We start from the raw sequence: 18,221 nt of genomic DNA on the forward strand, positions 1-18,221 counted from the left end.
TGTTCCTTTCATTTTAAGGATGATTGTGCTGAACCTTGTGTGGTGATATGCTATTACATAGAGAAGATATGGTGGTGATTATAATGCCATTTACTAAATAGTCTGGCAGCATTGTTAGATATAAGAACAAATGCTGAGGGAGAATATGAGTAAAAGCTTGTACTAAGGAATGCAAGTATAAAAGAAGCCTGTTTTAATTAGTCTTTAATGCTGTCGCAAATTCAGAATTGGCAGTGTCTGCAAGACTCCAGCTTTACACTGGGAACTTGTAATTATCCATTTACTGGGTAGTGGGAGATGCATGATGGATGGTATGCTAGGTGCAACTAGCTCCAATAAGTAGGAGAGTGTAGGGACCCAATTAGACCTAAAAATAAGAGAAATTAAAAAACAAATCCCAAAATAAATCAGACTCCGTTGTAAAGGATGGAGCGGGGCAGTCTTTCTTCCTGCAGGTCTCTGCATTCTTTTACTTGCTAACAGGGGGTTCTGGCAGTCACTTTGTGAAATATTGAAAGCCAACTGGTGTCCGACAGCAATATAATCAAATAGCTGTGTTCTTCTTCGAGTGCTTGCTCATATCGAATCCCATTAGGTGTGAGCGCACCGCATGCACGATTGTCGGAGAAATTTTTACCGTAGCAACACCCAGTGGGTCAGCTGTGGAGCCTCCTGGAGTGGTGCCTCTTTGGCCCTGGATATATACCCAAGCTGACCCAGCGCTCCCTCAGTTCCTTCTTACCGCCCGTTACGGTCGTTGGAACTGTGGAGCGCAACTTTGTTGTTCTCCACTTTCCCTAACATTCTCTTTTTCCCGTAGTTATTATAGTTATTCCTTCCCTGGATCCTGGAGACTGGTTTGCCGCCCTCGACATGAAGGACGTGTACTTCCACATAAAGAAAAGGAGTACTTGTGGCACCTTAGAGACTATCAAATTTATATGAGCATGCTCAAATAAATTTGTTAGTCTCTAAGGTGCCACAAGTACTCCTTTTCTTTTTGCGAATACAGACTAACATGGCTGCTACTCTGAATACTTCCACATAGTGATTCATCCGGTGCACAGACGTTTCCTACACTTTGTGATCAACCGCAAACACTGTCAGTTCACAGTCCTTCCTTTTGGCCTTTCCACGGCCCCCAGAATATTCACCAAATGTATGGCTGTCGTGGCAGCCTCCCTTCATCGGCAGCAGATCCAAGTATTTCCATATCTCAACGATTGGCTTATCCGGGGTTGCACCAGGAGACAAGTGCAGGCCCACGTGCAAGTTACCATAGCCATGTTTCGTCAGCTGGGCCTCCTGCTCAACGTCCGAAAGTCGACCCTGGAGCCAAGCCAGAGAATAGAGTTCATCAGGGCAATCTTAGATTCCAGACTGGCCCAAGCTCTCCTACCGGATGTCCGCTTCTAGTCGTTGGCGAACCTCATCCGCAGCCTTCAAAGTTTCCCAACCTCAACAGTGAAAACGTGCCTGAGCCTTCTGGGGCACATAGCCTCTTGCACATACGTGACTGGGCATGCCAGACTGCGGCTCCGCCCACTTCAGGCCTGCTGTCAACAGTATATCGTCCAGCTCGGGACAGCTTGAGTATGGTGGTCACTGTCCCAGAAATGGTCCTAACCTCTCTCCGCTGGTGGTTGGATCCCAGGACAGTTTGCGAAGGGGTCCCATTTCATGCCCTTGACCATCCTTGTCCCTGGTCACAGATGCTTCATCCCTAGGATGGGGCGCCCACCTCAAGGACCTCCAAACACAGGGTGCAGTTTAGCTATCTCTACACATCAATGTGTACGAGAACTGATGGCGGTGCGCCTGGCATGTCAGGCATTCCAGGAGCGTCTACATGGATGTTGTGTGGCGGTCCTCACAGACAACACCACGGCCATGTTCTACATCAACAAGCAAGGGGGAGCCCGGTTGTCCCCCCTCTGTTGGGAAGCCATTCACCTGTGGCAGTTCTATATATTCCTCTATCCCTCTGGTGGCATCCTTTCTCCCAGGGATCCAGAACACACTGGCAGATGGCCTCAGCAGGTCCTTCCAGTCTCACGAGTGGTCAATTCGTCTGGATGTCATCCACTCCATCTTCCTGAGGTGGGGGTTTCCCCAGGTCGACCTGTTCGCCTCATTCAGCAATCAGAAGTGCCAGATGTTTTGTTCTCTCCAGGGAAGTTCCCCAGGTTTGCTGTCAGACGCCTTCCTGATCCTGTGGAAGGACCAGCTTTTCTACGCCTTCCCTCTGTTCCCGCTAGTCCACAAGGTCCTGCTCAAGTTACGTAGGGACAGCGTGTGTCTGATTCTAGTCTCCCCAGCATGGCCCAGGCAACACTGGTACACCACGCTGCTGAAGTTATCGGTAGACACTCCGATCCCACTCCTGCTTTGGCCGGACCTGATCTCACAAGACCACGGCCGCCTCTGTCACCCCAACCTCTGCTAGGCAGAGATGGGCGCAACCTAACGAAGAGAGGGAAGAGCATCTTCGCAAGCAGGCTGGCTAACCTAGTGAGGAGGGCTTTAAACTAGGTTCACCGGGGGAAGAAGACCAAAGCTCTGAGGTAAGTGGGGAAGTGGGATACTGGGAGGAAGCACGAGCAGGAGCGCGCGAGAGGGCAGGGGTCCTGCCTCATACTGAGAAAGAGGGACGATCAGCGAGTTATCTCAAGTGCCTGTACACAAATGCAAGAAGCCTTGGAAACAAGCAGGGAGAACTGGAAGTCCTGGCACAGTCAAGGAATTATGATGTGATTGGAATAACAGAGACTTGGTGGGATAACTCACATGACTGGAGTACTGTCATGGATGGATATAAACTGTTCAGGAAGGACAGGCAGGGCAGAAAAGGTGGGGGAGTTGCACTGTATGTAAGGGAACAGTATGACTGCTCAGAGCTCAAGTATGAAACTGCAGAAAAATCTGAGTGTCTCTGGATTAAGTTTAGAAGTGTGAGCAACAAGGGTGATGTCGTGGTGGAAGTCTGCTATAGACCACCGGACCAGGGGGATGAGGTGGACGAGGCTTTCTTCTGGCAACTCACGGAAGTTACTAGATCGTAGGCCCTGGTTCTCATGGGTGACTTTAATTTTCCTGATATCTGCTGGGAGAGCAATACAGCGGTGCACAGACAGTCCAGGAAGTTTTTGGAAAGTGTAGGGGACAATTTCCTGGCGCAAGTGCTGGAGGAACCAACTAGGGGCAGAGCTCTTCTTGACCTGCTGCTCACAAACTGGGAAGAATTAGTAGGGGAAGCAAAAGTGGATGGGAACCTGGGAGGCAGTGACCATGAGATGGTTGAGTTCAGGATCCTGACACAGGGAAGAAAGGAGAGCAGCAGAATACGGACCCTGGACTTCAGAAAAGCAGACTTTGACTCCTTCAGGGAACTGATGGGCAGGATCCCCTGGGAGAATAACATGATGGGGAAAGGAGTCCAGGAGAGCTTGCTGTATTTTAAAGAATCCTTATTGAGGTTACAGGGGCAAACCATCCCGATGTGTTGAAAGAATAGTAAATATGGCAGGTGACCAGCTTGGCTTAACAGTGAAATCCTTGCTGATCTTGAACACAAAAAAGAAGCTTACAAGAAGTGGAAGATTGGACAAATGACCAGGGATGAGTATAAAAATATTGCTCGGGCATGCAGGAGTGAAATCAGGAAGGCCAAATCACACCTGGAGTTTCAGCTAGCAAGAGATGTTAAGAGTAACAAGAAGGGTTTCTTCAGGTATGTTAGCAACAAGAAGAAAGTCAAGGAAAGTGTGGGCCCCTTACTGAATGAGGGAGGCAACCTAGTGACAGAGGATGTGGAAAAAGCTAATGTACTCAATTCTTTTTTTGCCTCTGTCTTCACGAACAAGGTCAGCTCCCAGACTGTTGCACTGGACAGCACAGCATGGGGAGGAGGTGACCAGCCCTCTGTGGAGAAAGAAGTGTTTCAGGACTATTTAGAAAAGCTGGACGAGCTCAAGTCCATGGGGCTGGATGCGCTGCATCCGAGAGTGCTAAAGGAGTTGGTGGATGTGATTGCAGAGCCATTGGCCATTATCTTTGAAAACTCATGGCGATCTGGGGAAGTCCCGGACGACTGAAAAAAGGCTAATATAGTGCCCATCTTTAAAAAAGGGAAGAAGGAGGATCCTGGGAACTACAGGCCAGTCAGCCTCACCTCAGTCCCTGGAAAAATCATGGAGCAGGTCCTCAAGGAATCAATTCTGAAGCACTTAGAGGAGAGGAAAGTGATCAGGAACAGTCAACATGGATTCACCAAGGGTAAGTCATGCCTGACTAATCTAATTGCCTTCTATGACGAGATAACTGGCTCTGTGGATGAGGGGAAAGCGGGGGACGTGTTGTTCCTTGACTTTAGCCAAGCTTTTGACACAGTCTCCCACAGTATTCTTGCCAGCAAGTTAAAGAAGTATGGGCTGGATGAATGCACTATAAGGTGGATAGAAAGTTGGCTGGATTGTCAGGCTCAACGGGTAGTGATCAATGTCTCCACGTCTAGTTGGCAGCCGGTATCAAGTGGAGTGCCCCAAGGGTCGGTCCTGGGGCCGGTTTTGTTCAATATCTTCATAAATGATCTGGAGGATGATGTGGATTGCACCCTCAGCAAGTTTGCAGATGACACTAAACTGGGAGAAGAGGTAGATACGCTGGAGGGTAGGGATAGGATTCAGAGGGACCTAGACAAATTAGAGGATTGGGCCAAAGGAAATCTGATGAGGTTCAACAACGACAAGTGCAGAGTCCTGCACTTAGGATGGAAGAATCCCATGCACCGCTACAGACTAGGAACCGAATGGCTCGGCAGCAGTTCTGCAGAAAAGGACCTAGGGGTTACAGTGGACGAGAAGCTGGATATGAGTCAACAGTGTGCCCTTGTTGCCAAGAAGGCCAATGGCATTTTGGGATGTATAAGTAGGGGCATTGCCAGCAGATCTAGGGATGTGTTCCCCTCTATTCGACATTGGTGAGGCCTCATCTGGAGTACTGTGTCCAGTTTTGGGCCCCACATTACAAGAAGGATGTGGAAAAATTGGAAAGAGTCCAGTGGAGGGCAACAAAAATGATTAAGGTACTGAACACATGACTTATGAGGAGAGGCTGAGGGAACTGAGATTGTTTAGTTTGCGGAAGAGAAGAATGAGGGGGGATTTGATAGCTTCTTTCAACTACCTGAAAGGGGGTTCCAAAGAGGATGGCTCTAGACTGTTCTCAGTGGTAGCTGATGACAGAACAAGGAGTAATGGTCTCAAGTTGCAGTGGGGGAGGTTTAGGTTGGATATTAGGAAAAACTTTTTCACTAGGAGGGTGGTGAAACACTGGAATGCGTTACCTAGGGAGGTGGTGGAATCTCCTTCCTTAGATATTTTTAAGGTCAGGTTTGACAAAGCCCTGGCTGGGATGATTTAGTTGGGGATTGGTCCTGCTTTGAGCAGGGGGTTGGACTAGATGACCTCCTGAGGTTCCTTCCAACCCTGATATTCTATGATTCTATGATTTTCTATGACCTGCAATCCCTCCATCTCATGGCGTGGATGCTGCATGGCTAACTCAGTCAGAGCTACTTCGCTCACACTCGGTGCAGCAGGTACTGCTAGGTAGCAGAAAACCCTCCACTCGAGCCAGGTACCTGGCCAAATGGAAGCGTTTCTCCCGCTGGTGTGCTCAGCGAACACGCCCCCTTTGCAGGCGTCGGTGCCTCTCATCCTAGAGTATCTCCTTTCCCTAAAACAGCAGGGTCTGGAGATATCGTCTGTTAGGGTGCACCTGGCAGCCATCTTGGCTTTCCACCCAGGAGAACATGGTCGCTCTGTCTTCTCCAACCCGGCAGTCGGTTGGTTTCTTAAGGGACTGGACCGTCTCTACCCGCAGCTTCGACAACCGGTCCCGGCGTGGGACCTTAACCTGGTCCTTTCCAGACTCACGGGGCCCCCGTTCGAGCCGATGGCCACCTGCTCGCTTCTCTACCTATCTTGGAAGACAGCCTTCTTTGTAGACATCACTTCAGCAAGGCACGTATCTGAGATCAGAGCCCTCATGTCGGAACTGCCGTACACGGTTTTCCATAAAGACAAGGTGCAGCTTTGCCCTCACCCTGCCTTTCTTCCCAAGGTGGTGTCAACTTTTCACATCAACTAGGACATTTTTCCTCCTGGTCTTCTATCCGAAGCCACACGCTACTCGATGGGAGCAACGGCTGCACTTCCTTGATGTTCGTAGGACCCTCGCCTTCTATGTTGAACGTACGAAGCCGTTCAGAAAGACGACCCAGCGATTTGTTGCTGTGGCCGACAGGATGAAAGGCCTCCTCCCGGTCTCCTCAGAGCGTATCTCCTCTTGGATCACGTCCTGTATCCGTGCTTGTTACGACCTGGCCGACGTCCCGGCCACACACCTCACCGCCCATTCCACAAGGGCCCAAGCTTCATTGGCTGCTTTCCTAGCACAGGTTCCAGTACAGGAAATTTGTAAAGCTGCCACTTGGTCTTCAGTTCATATGTTTGCCTCTCACTGTGCAATAGTCCAGCAGTCCAGAGACGATGCTGCATTTGGTTCAGCGGTTCTGCACACAGTGGTATCTCACTCCAACCCCACCGCCTAGGTAAGGCTTGGGAGTCACCTAATTGGAATCGATATGAGCAAGTACTCGAAGAAAAGACGGTTACTCACCTTTGTAACTGTTGTTCTTTGAGATGTATTGCTCATATCTATTCCAAACCCGCCCTTCTTCCCCTCTGTCAGAGTAGCCGGCAAGAAGGAACTGAGGGGGCGCTGGGTCAGCTGGGATATATATCCAGCGCGATAGAGGCGCCACTCCAGGGGGCTCCACAGCCAACTCACTGGGTGTTGCTAGGGTAAAAATTTCTCCGACGATGGTGCACGTGGCATACGCACACTTAATTGGAATGGATATGAGCAACACATCTCGAAGAACAACAGTTACAAAGATGAGTAATCATCTTTTCCTGTGGCAGGATTATCATGAAAATCTGCAAAAATGCTCCTCTGATTTCTCCGTGTATTTTTAGGTGCCCATCTCCATGGTATTTTCTCTCCCTCCTCCTGCAGAGCAATGAAATATTCAGGTGATCATACGTATAGGTGAAAGAATATACCTTTACTATGCTATTTTGGTGCAATTTCATCAAGGGCTAGAGTCTAGTTTATTATCCAGGTTCTTCTATTTCTAAGCTTGTCTTGGTTTCCTACCTGCTTAGTTGCTGTGATAATACAGTAACTCCTCACTTAAAGTCATCCCGGTTAACGTTGTTTTGTTACGTTGCTGATCAGTTAGGGAACATGCTCTTTTAAAGTTGTGCAATGCTCCCTTATGTCGTTTGGCAGCCGCCTGCTTTGTCCACTGCTTGCAGGAAAAGCATCCCATTGCAGCGAGCTGGTGGGGGCTTGGAACCAGGGTGGACCAGCAGCCCGCCTATCAGCTCCCTTCTCCCCTAAGTTCTCTGTGCAGCAGCCGCCCAGCAGGCTATCAATTGCCGCTGTTCAGCTGTCCCTCCCCCCACTGCCATGTGCTGCTCCTGCACTCTGCCTTGGAGCTGCTCTCCAGAGCCTCCTGCTGGGTGGGGGGAGAGGGGAAGGAGAGGGGGCTAATGTCAGGGTGTCCCCCTCCCCCCTGCTCCTGCACCCCACTTAGCCCATCTCCATAGAGCAGGGGACACACACGACAGGGCTCAGGAGGGAGGGAGCTTCCTGCAGCAGCTGCTGCTTCTCAGCTTGCTGGTTAACTTAACAAAGTAGTGTACTTAAGAGGGGTGTCAGCATACTTAAAGGGGAAATGTTTCAGAGTAGCAGCTGTGTTAGTCTGTATCCGCAAAAAGAACAAGAGTACTTGTGGCACCTTAGAGACTAACAAATTTATTTGAGCATAAGCTTTCGTGAGCTACAGCTCACTTCATTGGATGCATGCAGTGATAAAAAACGACATAAGGGAGCATTGCACAACTTTTTTTCCATTGCATGCATCCGATGAAGTGAGCTGTAGCTCACGAAAGCTTATGCTCAAATAAATTGGTTAGTCTCTAAGGTGCCACAAGTACTCCTTTTCTTTTTAAAGGGGAAATGTGCATCTCTCTCTCTCTCACACACAGGGTGTGTGTCTCTGTCTGCCATGCTGTCTCCCCTCCTTCCATTCGTGCTGCCTTGTAGAGTGTGAGGCTACATTAAGAACAATGAGTTAACCCATGAGGGCTCAGCCAATTGCTAGTTCATCATTTAGCGGTAAGGCATTCCCTGGGAAATATCCCACCCTCTGACTCCACCACCTCAACCAAGCTTCACAATCATCAACGCTGTGTACAGTATTAAATTGTTTGTTTAAAACTTATACTGTGTGTGTGTATATATATATATATATAATTAATCTTTTGTCTGGCAAAAAAAAAAATTTCCTTGGAACCTAACCCCCCCCATTTACATTAATTCTTATGGGGAAATTGGATTCGCTTAAAGTCGCATTTTTCAGGAACATATCTACAATATTAAGCAAGGAGCTACTGCAGTAGGTTCTCTTGCTGGAAAAACTGTAATGGTCCTTCCAGACCTTTCAGGGTCTGTTTTAGTGTTTGAAAAGTGAGAAAAGAACTAGAAACCATGACATTAGAATAATGAAGCTTCTTGAGCAGCTTTCAAGATGCTGTTTTCCTGGTCCCTGGGTGGGAGCAGCACCTTATGGAAGAGGAGTCCTTAGTCTATACCTTTGAGACAGAATGTTGGGCATGGGAGTCTCTTGTTAGAGGTGGAATGTTTTAACTTTCTGAGGCAGTGTATGTCAAATTCCCAAAGAGTTTTAAAAACAAGATTTAGTAAGAATGCAGCAAAAAGATCCAAATAAAACAAAAGAAACAGTTTCTGTGGTGCATCTGTTCTTGTGCTGGGTAGGTACCTCTTCTGCTTAGTTACAGTAGGGTATTAGCTTTCCATTTCTAGAGTGCTGCTGAAGTGAAGAAACAGATTGACAGAGGCAGAAGAGTACCCAGAAGTCACCAACTACAGGACAGGCCCAACAAAGAAAATAACAGAACGCCACTAGCCATCACCTTCAGCCCCCAACTAAAATCTCTCCAACGCATCATCAAGGATCTACAACCTATCCTAAGGACAACCCATCACTCTCACAGATCTTGGGAGACAGGCCAGTCCTTGCTTACAGACAGCCCCCTAACCTGAAGCAAATACTCACCAGCAACCACACACCACACAACAGAACCACTAACCTTGCAACAAAGCCCGTTGCCAACTGCATCACTGCGCCGCTCTGAGTCCCTGCGCCATTCTGAGACCCGGCACCGCACGTATTTTATACGCCAGTCTGACTCATGGCACTGGTTCGACCCACGGCACTGGTCTCGCAGCCCCAATCCTCGGAGCCGTTCCTTCTCGAGGTGGTCGTTGGCTGATAGGTCATGGTCCCACTCACGGTCTAGGTCATGGTCTGAGACCTCGCGGCATTGCTTAGATCGTCATCATTCCATGCACCACTCTCCATCGTGGCACTGCACCTCTCCAAGTTGCCGATCGCGGCACTGCTGTCTGGCACAGCGCAGATCTCCGGCGCGGCACCATTCTTTATCGCGGCACCGATCTCTGGCACGGCACCGCTGTCCGACACAGCACTGGTCGCAGTCGCTCTCTCAACGTCGCTCCCCATCGAGGCTAGGTTCAACTTCTCTGCACGCGTCGACCCCATGGTACCGCTCTCCACAACGGCACCAGTTGCCGCCCGGATCTCGCCATTCCTCGCAGTACCCATCCTGCCCATCAGGGGATGCGAAACCTTCCTTGGTGAGCTCAAACACCTCCCTTCCTTGGCCGTCCCACTCCCAGTCTCCCTCCCTTAGGTCGGGTAGGGCATCAGGAGCTTCAGACGTACCCCAGTCAGGCCCAGGCAGCTGCAGACAGGACACCTCAGTACCCCACTGGCAACCCCAGTGGCAGTTCTGGACCCCCTGGAGGTACCACCAGGCGCAGGGTGCCCTCCCACTGCCGCTGTCCTTCTGCTGCCACATTCAGGGTCCTGCCTTCCTGAGGCAACCCTCAGTGGTACCCCCTCCAGACCCTGCACAAACTCTGGAACCAGCCCCACCCCCGGTGGAGGCTACTCCCGCTGCTCAGAAGGAACCGGACACAACAGACCAAGGGGCTGTTTCGGACCCAGCCATGCCAGTCGCATCCTCCTTGTCTTCTCCTGACAAGGCTGTGGCGGGTACATCCACATCCAACCCACCTCCCATGGACTTCAGGGCACTGCAAGAACTCCTCCGGCAGGTGGCCCTGAACATGAACCTCCAAGTGGAGGAGGTTGTAGAAGAAGGTGGACATCCTGACACCAGAAGGGCCTTCTAGAGTAGCCTTACCAGTTGTTAAAACTATTCAGTCTAATGCCAAAACAGTCTGGCAAACTCCAGCCTCCATTCCCCTCACAGCCAAGGGAGCTGAAAGGAAGTACTTTGTCCCCACTAAGGGGTATGAATACCTTTTCACACACACACACCCCGCCCATGCTCCCTGGTGGTAGATGCGGCAAATGAGAGAGAAAGGCAGGGTCAGCAGGGGCCTGCCCCTAAATCAAGGGATGCGAAACGCCTGGATCTCTTTGGGAGAAAGGTTTATTCCACAGGTGGCCTTTCCCTTTAGATCGCTAGTCAACTCGCGTTCCTTAGCAGATACAATTACAATTCTTGGTCTGCTATTCAGAAGTTCCAGGAGCTTCTCCCATCCGATTCATGCACAGAGCTGGGGGCCGTTGCCAAGGAGGGCAGACTAGTGGCCCAGACTAGTCTTCAAGACTCCCTGGATGACGCAGACACTGGTGTCTGGCATTGCCATGCGATATAACGCCTGGCTCCAATCCTCAGGCCTCCCACCAGAAGTCCAGCAGATGATCCAGGACCTCCCGTTCAACAGTCAAGGCCTATTCGCCGAACAGACCAATTCGAGACTGCATAGCCTGAAAGATTCACATAATACCATTAAGTCTTTAGGCATGCATACCCTGGCAACTCAGAGAAAGCTGTTCAAGCCACAGCCCACCCAGCAGCAATCCTTCCCCTCTAAACCCAGGCAGGACTTCTTCCGCAGGAGGCGCAGATACTCTTGGCGCAGGCCATCGCGCCCCCATCCTGGGCAGGGCCATGGAGAATCCAAGCCCCCTCTGGGCCCTAAGCACACCTTTTGAAGATATGCATGAGGATGGATTACCCACAACCCAGCCAGCTATCCTCCCTTTCTGAACCGTCTATCCCACTTCTACTGTGCATGGTCCCTTATTACATCGGACGGATGGCTCCTCTGCGCGGTAGAGGCGGAATATTCTATCAACTTCTGTTCCTTCCCACCCTCCCACCCCCCTTGCCCGTCCCTCTTCGGGGACCCCTCTCACGAGCAACTCCTTATTTAGGAGGTCAAGTCCCTCCTCGTTCTAGGAGCCTTGGAGGAGGTGACTCAGGAGCTCAGAGGCAAGGGTTTCTACTCACATTACTTCCTCGTCCCTAAGGCAAAAGGAGGCCTATGGCCCATTCTGGACCCAGGGAGCTCAACAAGTACATCGTCAACTTAAAGTTCCTCATGGTCTCCTTGGGCAAGATCATTCCCTCACTGGATCCTGAAGACTGGTACACTGTCCTCGATATGAAGGATGCCTATTTTCACATCTCAATCACTCCATCTCTCAGATGTTTTCTCTGGTTCGTGGTGAACAAGATGCATTATCAGTTCACAGCCCTCCCATTCGGCCTGTGCACGGCTCCTTGTGTCTTCACCAAATGTGTGGTGGTCGTCGCAGCCTTCCTTCGCCACCATCGCGTGCATGTCTACCCGTACCTAGACGACTGGTTCATACGAGGCTGGTCCAGCCAGCACGTAGAATCACAGGTGCAATTGGTCATAGACACGCTTGGGCATCATTCTAAACGTCAACAAGTTGGTTCTCGCTCTGACCCAAACAATAGAATTTATTGGAGCGGTTCTGTTTCGCAGCTGGGGGCTTCCCCGAATCGATCTGTTCACCACGCGGGCCAACAGGAAGTGCCCAACCTTCTGCTCCTTCCGGGGTCACAGCCCCGGGCTCGATTGCAGATGCCTTCCGGATTCCCTGGTCTGGTCAGTTACTGTACGCCTTCCTGCCTTTTCCTCTGGTTCACAAGGTGCTTCTCAAGGTCCTTAGGGACAAGGCGGACGTCATACTGGTGGCCGCGGCTTGGCCTCGCCTGTGCTAGTAACCCACTCTCTTGAATCTGTCGATCTGGGCCCTGTTGCATCTACCTCTCACTCCCACCTCATCTCACAGAATCACAGTCGTCCTTCAGTCTCTCCATCTCATGGTCTGGAGGATCAGTGGTTGAACCAGGCTGAGCTCGCCTATTCGGACTTGGTGAGACAGGTGCTCCTGGAAAGCCGCAAACCTTCTACCAGGATTGCGTACGAAGCAAAGTGGAAACGGTTTTCCATTTGGTGTGCTTAATGGCAGGTGCTCCTGCTTCAGGCGTCAATCCTGTGCATCTTGGACTATCTAGTGCACTTGAAAGACCAACATCTGGCATTCATCTCTCCTAAGGTCCACCTTGCGGCTATCCCGGCATTCCACCTGGGCATTTCTGGGCATTCCGTGTTTGCACACCCCATCGTGGGATGTTTCCTAAAAGGTCTGGAAAATGTCTATCCCCCGATGAAGCCCACTGTGCCGGCCTGGGACCTTAACTTACTTCTTTCTCCCTCATGGGTCCTCCTTTCGCAGCACTAGCTTCCTGCTCGCTTCTCTGTCTCTCCTGGAAGGTTGCCTTCCTAGTTGCCATTACCTCAGCACATGTTTCTGAGCTATGGGCCCTCACGTGTGAGCCACCATATACAATTTTCATCTCATAAGGATAAAGTTCAGCTTAGACCTCATCCAGCTTTCCTACCAAAAGTTGTATCCTGTTTCCATGGCAGCCAGGATATTTTCCTGCCTGTTTTCTACCCAAAACCAATCTTCGGGAGCAGCAGCTGCATTCCTTGGATGTCAGAAGGGTGCTCACCTTCTACATAGATCGAACAAAACCGTTCCGCAAGACAACCCAGTTGTTCGTCGAACGAAAGATGCTCTGGTTTCTTCCCAGTGGATATCTTCATGGATTACCTCATGTATTTGCTCTTGTTATAAAGTTGCAAATGTCCCTCTGCCTACTGTTACGGCTCACTCCACAAGAGCCCAAGCCTCCTCTGCAGCCTTCCTGGCGCAGAGGAAATCTGCAGGGCTGCCACATGGGCTTTGGTGCACACCGTCATGTCGCACTATGCCATCGTCCATCAATCTCATGATGATGCGGCCTTCGGCAGGGCGATTCTTCAGTCTGCAGTACCGACTCCGACCCCACCTCCAGTGTAAGGCTTGGGAGTCACCTAACTGGAATTGATATGAGCAAGCACTTGAAGAAGAAAAAATGGTTACTCATCCTTTTTGTAACTGTTGTGCTTTGAGATGTGTTGCTCATATCTATTCCACTTCCCCACCACCTTCTGCCGGCAAGAAGGAGCTGAAAGGGCGTCGGGCGAGCAGGGTTGTATATAAAGCGCCATATCGGCGCCACTCCAAGGGGCTCCACAGCTGGCCTGATTGGTAGCTGCTACGGAAAAGTTTCCGACATCGTGCACATGGCACGCGCACACCTAACTGGAATAGATATGATCAATACATCTTGAAGAACAACAATTACAAAAAGGGTGAGTAACCGTTTTTTTTTCAATTTTGGGCAAATAACCTGGATTCAGCATCAGCCTTCATTCCATCCATACTGGCGTACCTGCTCCATTTGAAATTATAAGGACTCTCTAGATCATCGTCAAAGTGCACTTGGCAGCTATTTCTGCACACCATGTGCTAATTGATCATAAGACTGTACTTACCCATGATACAGCTAAGATTTGTGAAGGAACTAATGAATGTTTACCCTCCAGTCAAAGAACCAGCACCAACATGGGACCTCAACCTAGTGTTTATTCAGCTTGTGAAACCTTCCTTTGAACCTTGGGGAAATGTTCCCTATTTCACTTTTCAATTAAGACACCTTTTGTTATAGCAATCACATCTTGTAGAAAAGTAAGTGAAATACAAGCTCTCATGGCTGATTTGTCATTCATGACAGGTTTCAGAGTAGCAGCCGTGTTAGTCTGTATTCGCAAAAAGAAAAGGAGTACTTGTGGCGCCTTAGAGACTAACCAATTTATTTGAGCATAAGCTTTCGTGAGCTACAGCTCATTCACTGGATGCATTCAGTGGAAAATACAGTGAGGAGATTTATATACACACAGAACATGAAAAAATGGGTGTTTATCATGCACACTGTAAGGAGAGTGATCACTTAAGATGAGCTGATTTTTTCCACTGAATGCATCCGATGAAGTGAGCTGTAGCTCACGAAAGCTTATGCTCAAATAAATTGGTTAGTCTCTAAGGTGCCACAAGTACTCCTTTTCTTTTTGTCATTCATGGTTTTCCACAAGAATAAAGTGCCCTGGAGCACCCCTGGAAAAAAATTAGTGGGTGCCCACTGGTAGGCGGCTCTCCTTCCCCCACTTCCAGCGCCTCCCATCCATTGGCGGCCCTGCCGTTCGACTCCTCCCCCTCCATCCCAGTGCCTCCCACCTGCCACAATCAGCTGTTTCCTGTCATGCAGGAAGCTCTGGGAGGAGTGGGAGGAGCGGGGAGGGGGCGGGAAGAGGCAGGGTGGGAGTGGGGACTTGGGAGAAGGGGTGAGAGTGGTGGCGGGAAGAAGTGGGATGGGGTTGGGGATTTGGGGGAAGGGGGCAGGTGGGAGCGGGACCTGGGGCGGAGCAGGGGCTTGAGCAACACCTGGGCCCAGAGGAAGCTGGCGCCTATCGTCCCCATCCTAAATTTCTTCCCCAAGTAGTAATACCATTCCATCACAACCAGGAACAGGAGGGACATGAGAGCACTCCAGTGAGTACTTCTGTGAAACATTCTGCCATCAGTGTGGCACCAGCTGTGCACCCTATGAATGTGAAAATGTAGAGTCCATCTTAAAAGAACTCCAGTTACAACGAGAAACCTTAATTTAGCAATTCACTTTTCCAAGTGTGGAATGTGGCCTCAGAGACAGTGCCTCCGGGCTTTCCCCTTTACAGCCCTGGTTATGTCTTTTGAGGTTTCTTTTGATGTGCCTGGTTTACACCAAACACCTCTTTCTCTTGACCTTTCACCAAATTCATTCAAGGCCCTAGTTAATCTGGTGACTAAACAGTTTCGTTTCCTGCTTTCCTGTCCCACCTTTGTTGCTTACCCCACCCCCAAATGGTACGTTGGAGGTAGACTTACTGAAATGAGGATTTTCAACCCGCATTTGAAATCCTCCACCCCATCCTTCAGATGACACACACTGTTGTTGGAAGAAATTATTTTAAATTGCTAATTAATCTGTTCTAATGTTTATAGTCCCTAATCCAAGGTGTTTATCTAGCAGACAAATAATTTTCTGCTTTGCTTCTGAGTTTAAAGAGATGGGAGTGTATGTAACTCTTAGTCTGTCTTCACTCGAAACACTGCAGCTGCACTGCTGCAGCACTTAAGTGTAGACACTCACTGAGGCAAAGGGAGGGGTTTTCCTGTTGCTGTGATAAATCTCCCTCCAACAGGCAGTAGCCAGTTCGACCAAAGAATTCTTCCATTGACCTAGAGCTGTCTGTCTGGGTTTAGGTCATCTTAACTACCTAGCTGTGCCTTTTCCCACACTCCTGAGCAACATAGCTGGGTTGACCTAACTTTAGACTTCTCTTGTCTTACCCAATATAGAGCAGAAGTAATGTTATGAATAAGGCTATGATTTAGTCACAGAGGTTGCGGAAGTCACGGAATCTGTGACTTCCAGCGACTGCCGTGACTTCAGCATGCGGTGGTCGGAAGCTGCAGGTTCCCCTGCCACCCGTGGGGGCAGGGATCTGCAAAGTACCCTGCTGCCTCTGGCAGCTCCTGGAGCTCCAAGCCGATGCAGACGGGGGGTACCCCCAAGCTCACGGCGGCAGAACCCCCAAGCTCCTGGCCACTCTAGGTGGTAGGGGCCCCCAGAGCTGCCAGTGGCGGAGGAACCCCTGACCCTCCGGCTGCTGCAGGCAGTGGGAAACCCCGCAGCTCCCAAGTGGCTGCCAGTGGTGAGGGAATCACCACCCTGCCAGTGGTGAGGGAACTGCTGCAGGGGAACCCCTGAGCTCCCCGCTGCCCTGGGCCTCTGGAGCCTCCTAGGGCCTCCTAGCCCCTGTGCAGCTGCCCCACTTCAGGCAGTGTGGGGACCTGCAGATCCCCATTTTGTCAGGGATATTTTTAGTAAAAGTCACGCACAGGTCACGGCTTCTGTGAATTTTTGTTTTTTGCGTGTGACTTTTTACTTTTACTAAAAATGTCCATGACAAAATCTTAGCCTTAGGGAGGGTCGGCTCTAGGCACCAGCAAAACAAGCAGGTGCTTGGGGCGGCATTCCGGCGCCTGCTATGCTGCCCCTAGAAATGTGCCCCCGCCGCCCCAGCTTGCCTCCACTCCGCCTCCGCCTGCTCCCCTGAGCGCGCCGTTGCCGCTCTGCTTCTCCCCCTCCCTCCCTGGCTTGCCGCGCGCCTGTTTCGTGTGGCAAGCCTGGGAGGGAGGGAGGGAGGAGAAGCCGAGCGGCGGCGCGCTCGGGGGAGGCAGCGGTGGGGGAGCGGAGGCAAGCTGGGGTAGGGAGCGGTTCCTCTACCCCCGCCCTGTTACGTCCTGTGCTCCCCCACCCACCCTCACTCACCTCCACTCTGCCTGCTCCCCTGAACACGCTGCCTCTCCCTCGCCTGAGACGGAGGTGGGAGAAGCGGAGCAGTGGCGTGTTCAGGGGAGCAAGCAGAGCGGAGGTGAGCTAGGGCGGGGGGTGCGGGGGAGCCGCAGGAAGCAGTGCGGGGGGAGGAATGCAGCACGCCCGGGGGAGGAGGCGGGGCCGGGGATTTGGGGAAGGGGTTGGGAAGGGGCAGAGTTGGGACGGAGCCAGGGACAGGGAGGGCATGAAAAAAAAGCGGGGGCAGCCAAAAATTTTTTTTCTTTGGGCAGCAAAAATCCTAGAGCCGGTCCAGGCCTTAGGTATATATTATTGATGGATTATAGTCTGTTTGGTGCAGGAAATGCCATGCTATAACTGGTTTGAGAAGAGGGGGTACCATATTTATGAAAGAACTTGGACTACTTCAGACAACCTTTGTGCTTGCCCTTGTACGTGTATTTGTCACTAACCACTGTGCTTTATGAATAATTTGTACACTTGACATTTAGGTTCTCTCAGCTGAAGGGCCTGAACCTGTCCCATAATATGCTGGGGGAGCTTCCTATATTGCTGTGTGAGATCTCCACTCTGACTGAACTCAACATTTCCTGTAATGGGCTTCATCACCTGCCAAGCCAGATTGGCAACCTGTTCAAGTGAGTTATGTGACTTTTGTCTTGGCCCTTAAACACCTTTCATCTGTGGTTATAGACTTGCCCTCTGTCTTGGTTTGAGTGCAGACAGAGTAAAGGCATCACTGGTGAGACAGGCCCTCTTGCTCTGTGACCCTTACTGAGAGCCCAAGAGTGCCTTTCACAATATGACCCAAGGAGCCCTTAATGCCAGCTGACCAGTGTGTTACAGAAATGTCCTGATTCTGGTACGTACATTCTGGTGCACCAAAAGATGTTATGTGAAGGCTTACATGAAAGCCAGGATCACACTGGTTATTAACCTAGTTGTGAAATGTATGTACAGATACTGTGTAAGGAGTTGTGTATATATACACTGAAAATATATTCTTAGAGTCTGTATTAAGGAGTGAATCACTAGCAGGAGTGAAAAAAAGGTTTTCTGTCAGACAAGAGTAAATTAAGCATTATAAATGGATGCCCATTTACATGCAAAGTTATCAAAGAGACATGAAGTCAGCAGGGAAGGAGCACACAGGAAAAACAAGTTACAGGTGGTTATACAGTCTCTGAATACAGGCAATGAACTATGGGGAGTATAGGTAGAAGGTAAAGAATACACCCTCTTATTCTGGACCCAGGAAGTAAACAAGCAGTGCGTTTACATTCATGAAAATGACATCTCACCCAACGGTGGTTGAAAATGCTGCAGATAACTTTGGTGGTGAGGTAAACTTTAGACAGAAAGCTAGCTTGTTAGTTAAGTTTAGTTTCTAGAAAGCTTTTGTTGTTTTGT

At 50.2% G+C, this 18,221-nt stretch overlaps 1 protein-coding gene across 5 annotated transcripts in view; it reads left to right on the top strand.

Annotated features, from left to right (window-relative positions):
- PHLPP2 (PH domain and leucine rich repeat protein phosphatase 2) overlaps positions 1-18,221 on the top strand; it is a 141,613-nt gene that overhangs the window by 51,752 nt on the left and 71,640 nt on the right. For 4 of the 5 annotated variants that reach the window (XR_013347619.1, XM_077830931.1, XM_077830934.1 and 1 more), the window contains one exon: positions 17,303-17,449. The exons of the other annotated variant lie outside the window; for it this stretch is intronic. Coding sequence is in view for 3 of the 4 variants with exons in the window: in XM_077830931.1 (XP_077687057.1) it covers positions 17,303-17,449 (147 nt within the window). In the remaining variant the exon portion in view is untranslated. The remainder of the gene's footprint in view (positions 1-17,302; positions 17,450-18,221) is intronic. 5 annotated transcript variants of the gene reach the window in all.

The sequence above is a fragment of the Eretmochelys imbricata genome, chromosome 12, assembly GCF_965152235.1.
Source record: "Eretmochelys imbricata isolate rEreImb1 chromosome 12, rEreImb1.hap1, whole genome shotgun sequence".
In the NCBI taxonomy this organism is placed as follows: domain Eukaryota; kingdom Metazoa; phylum Chordata; order Testudines; family Cheloniidae; genus Eretmochelys; species Eretmochelys imbricata.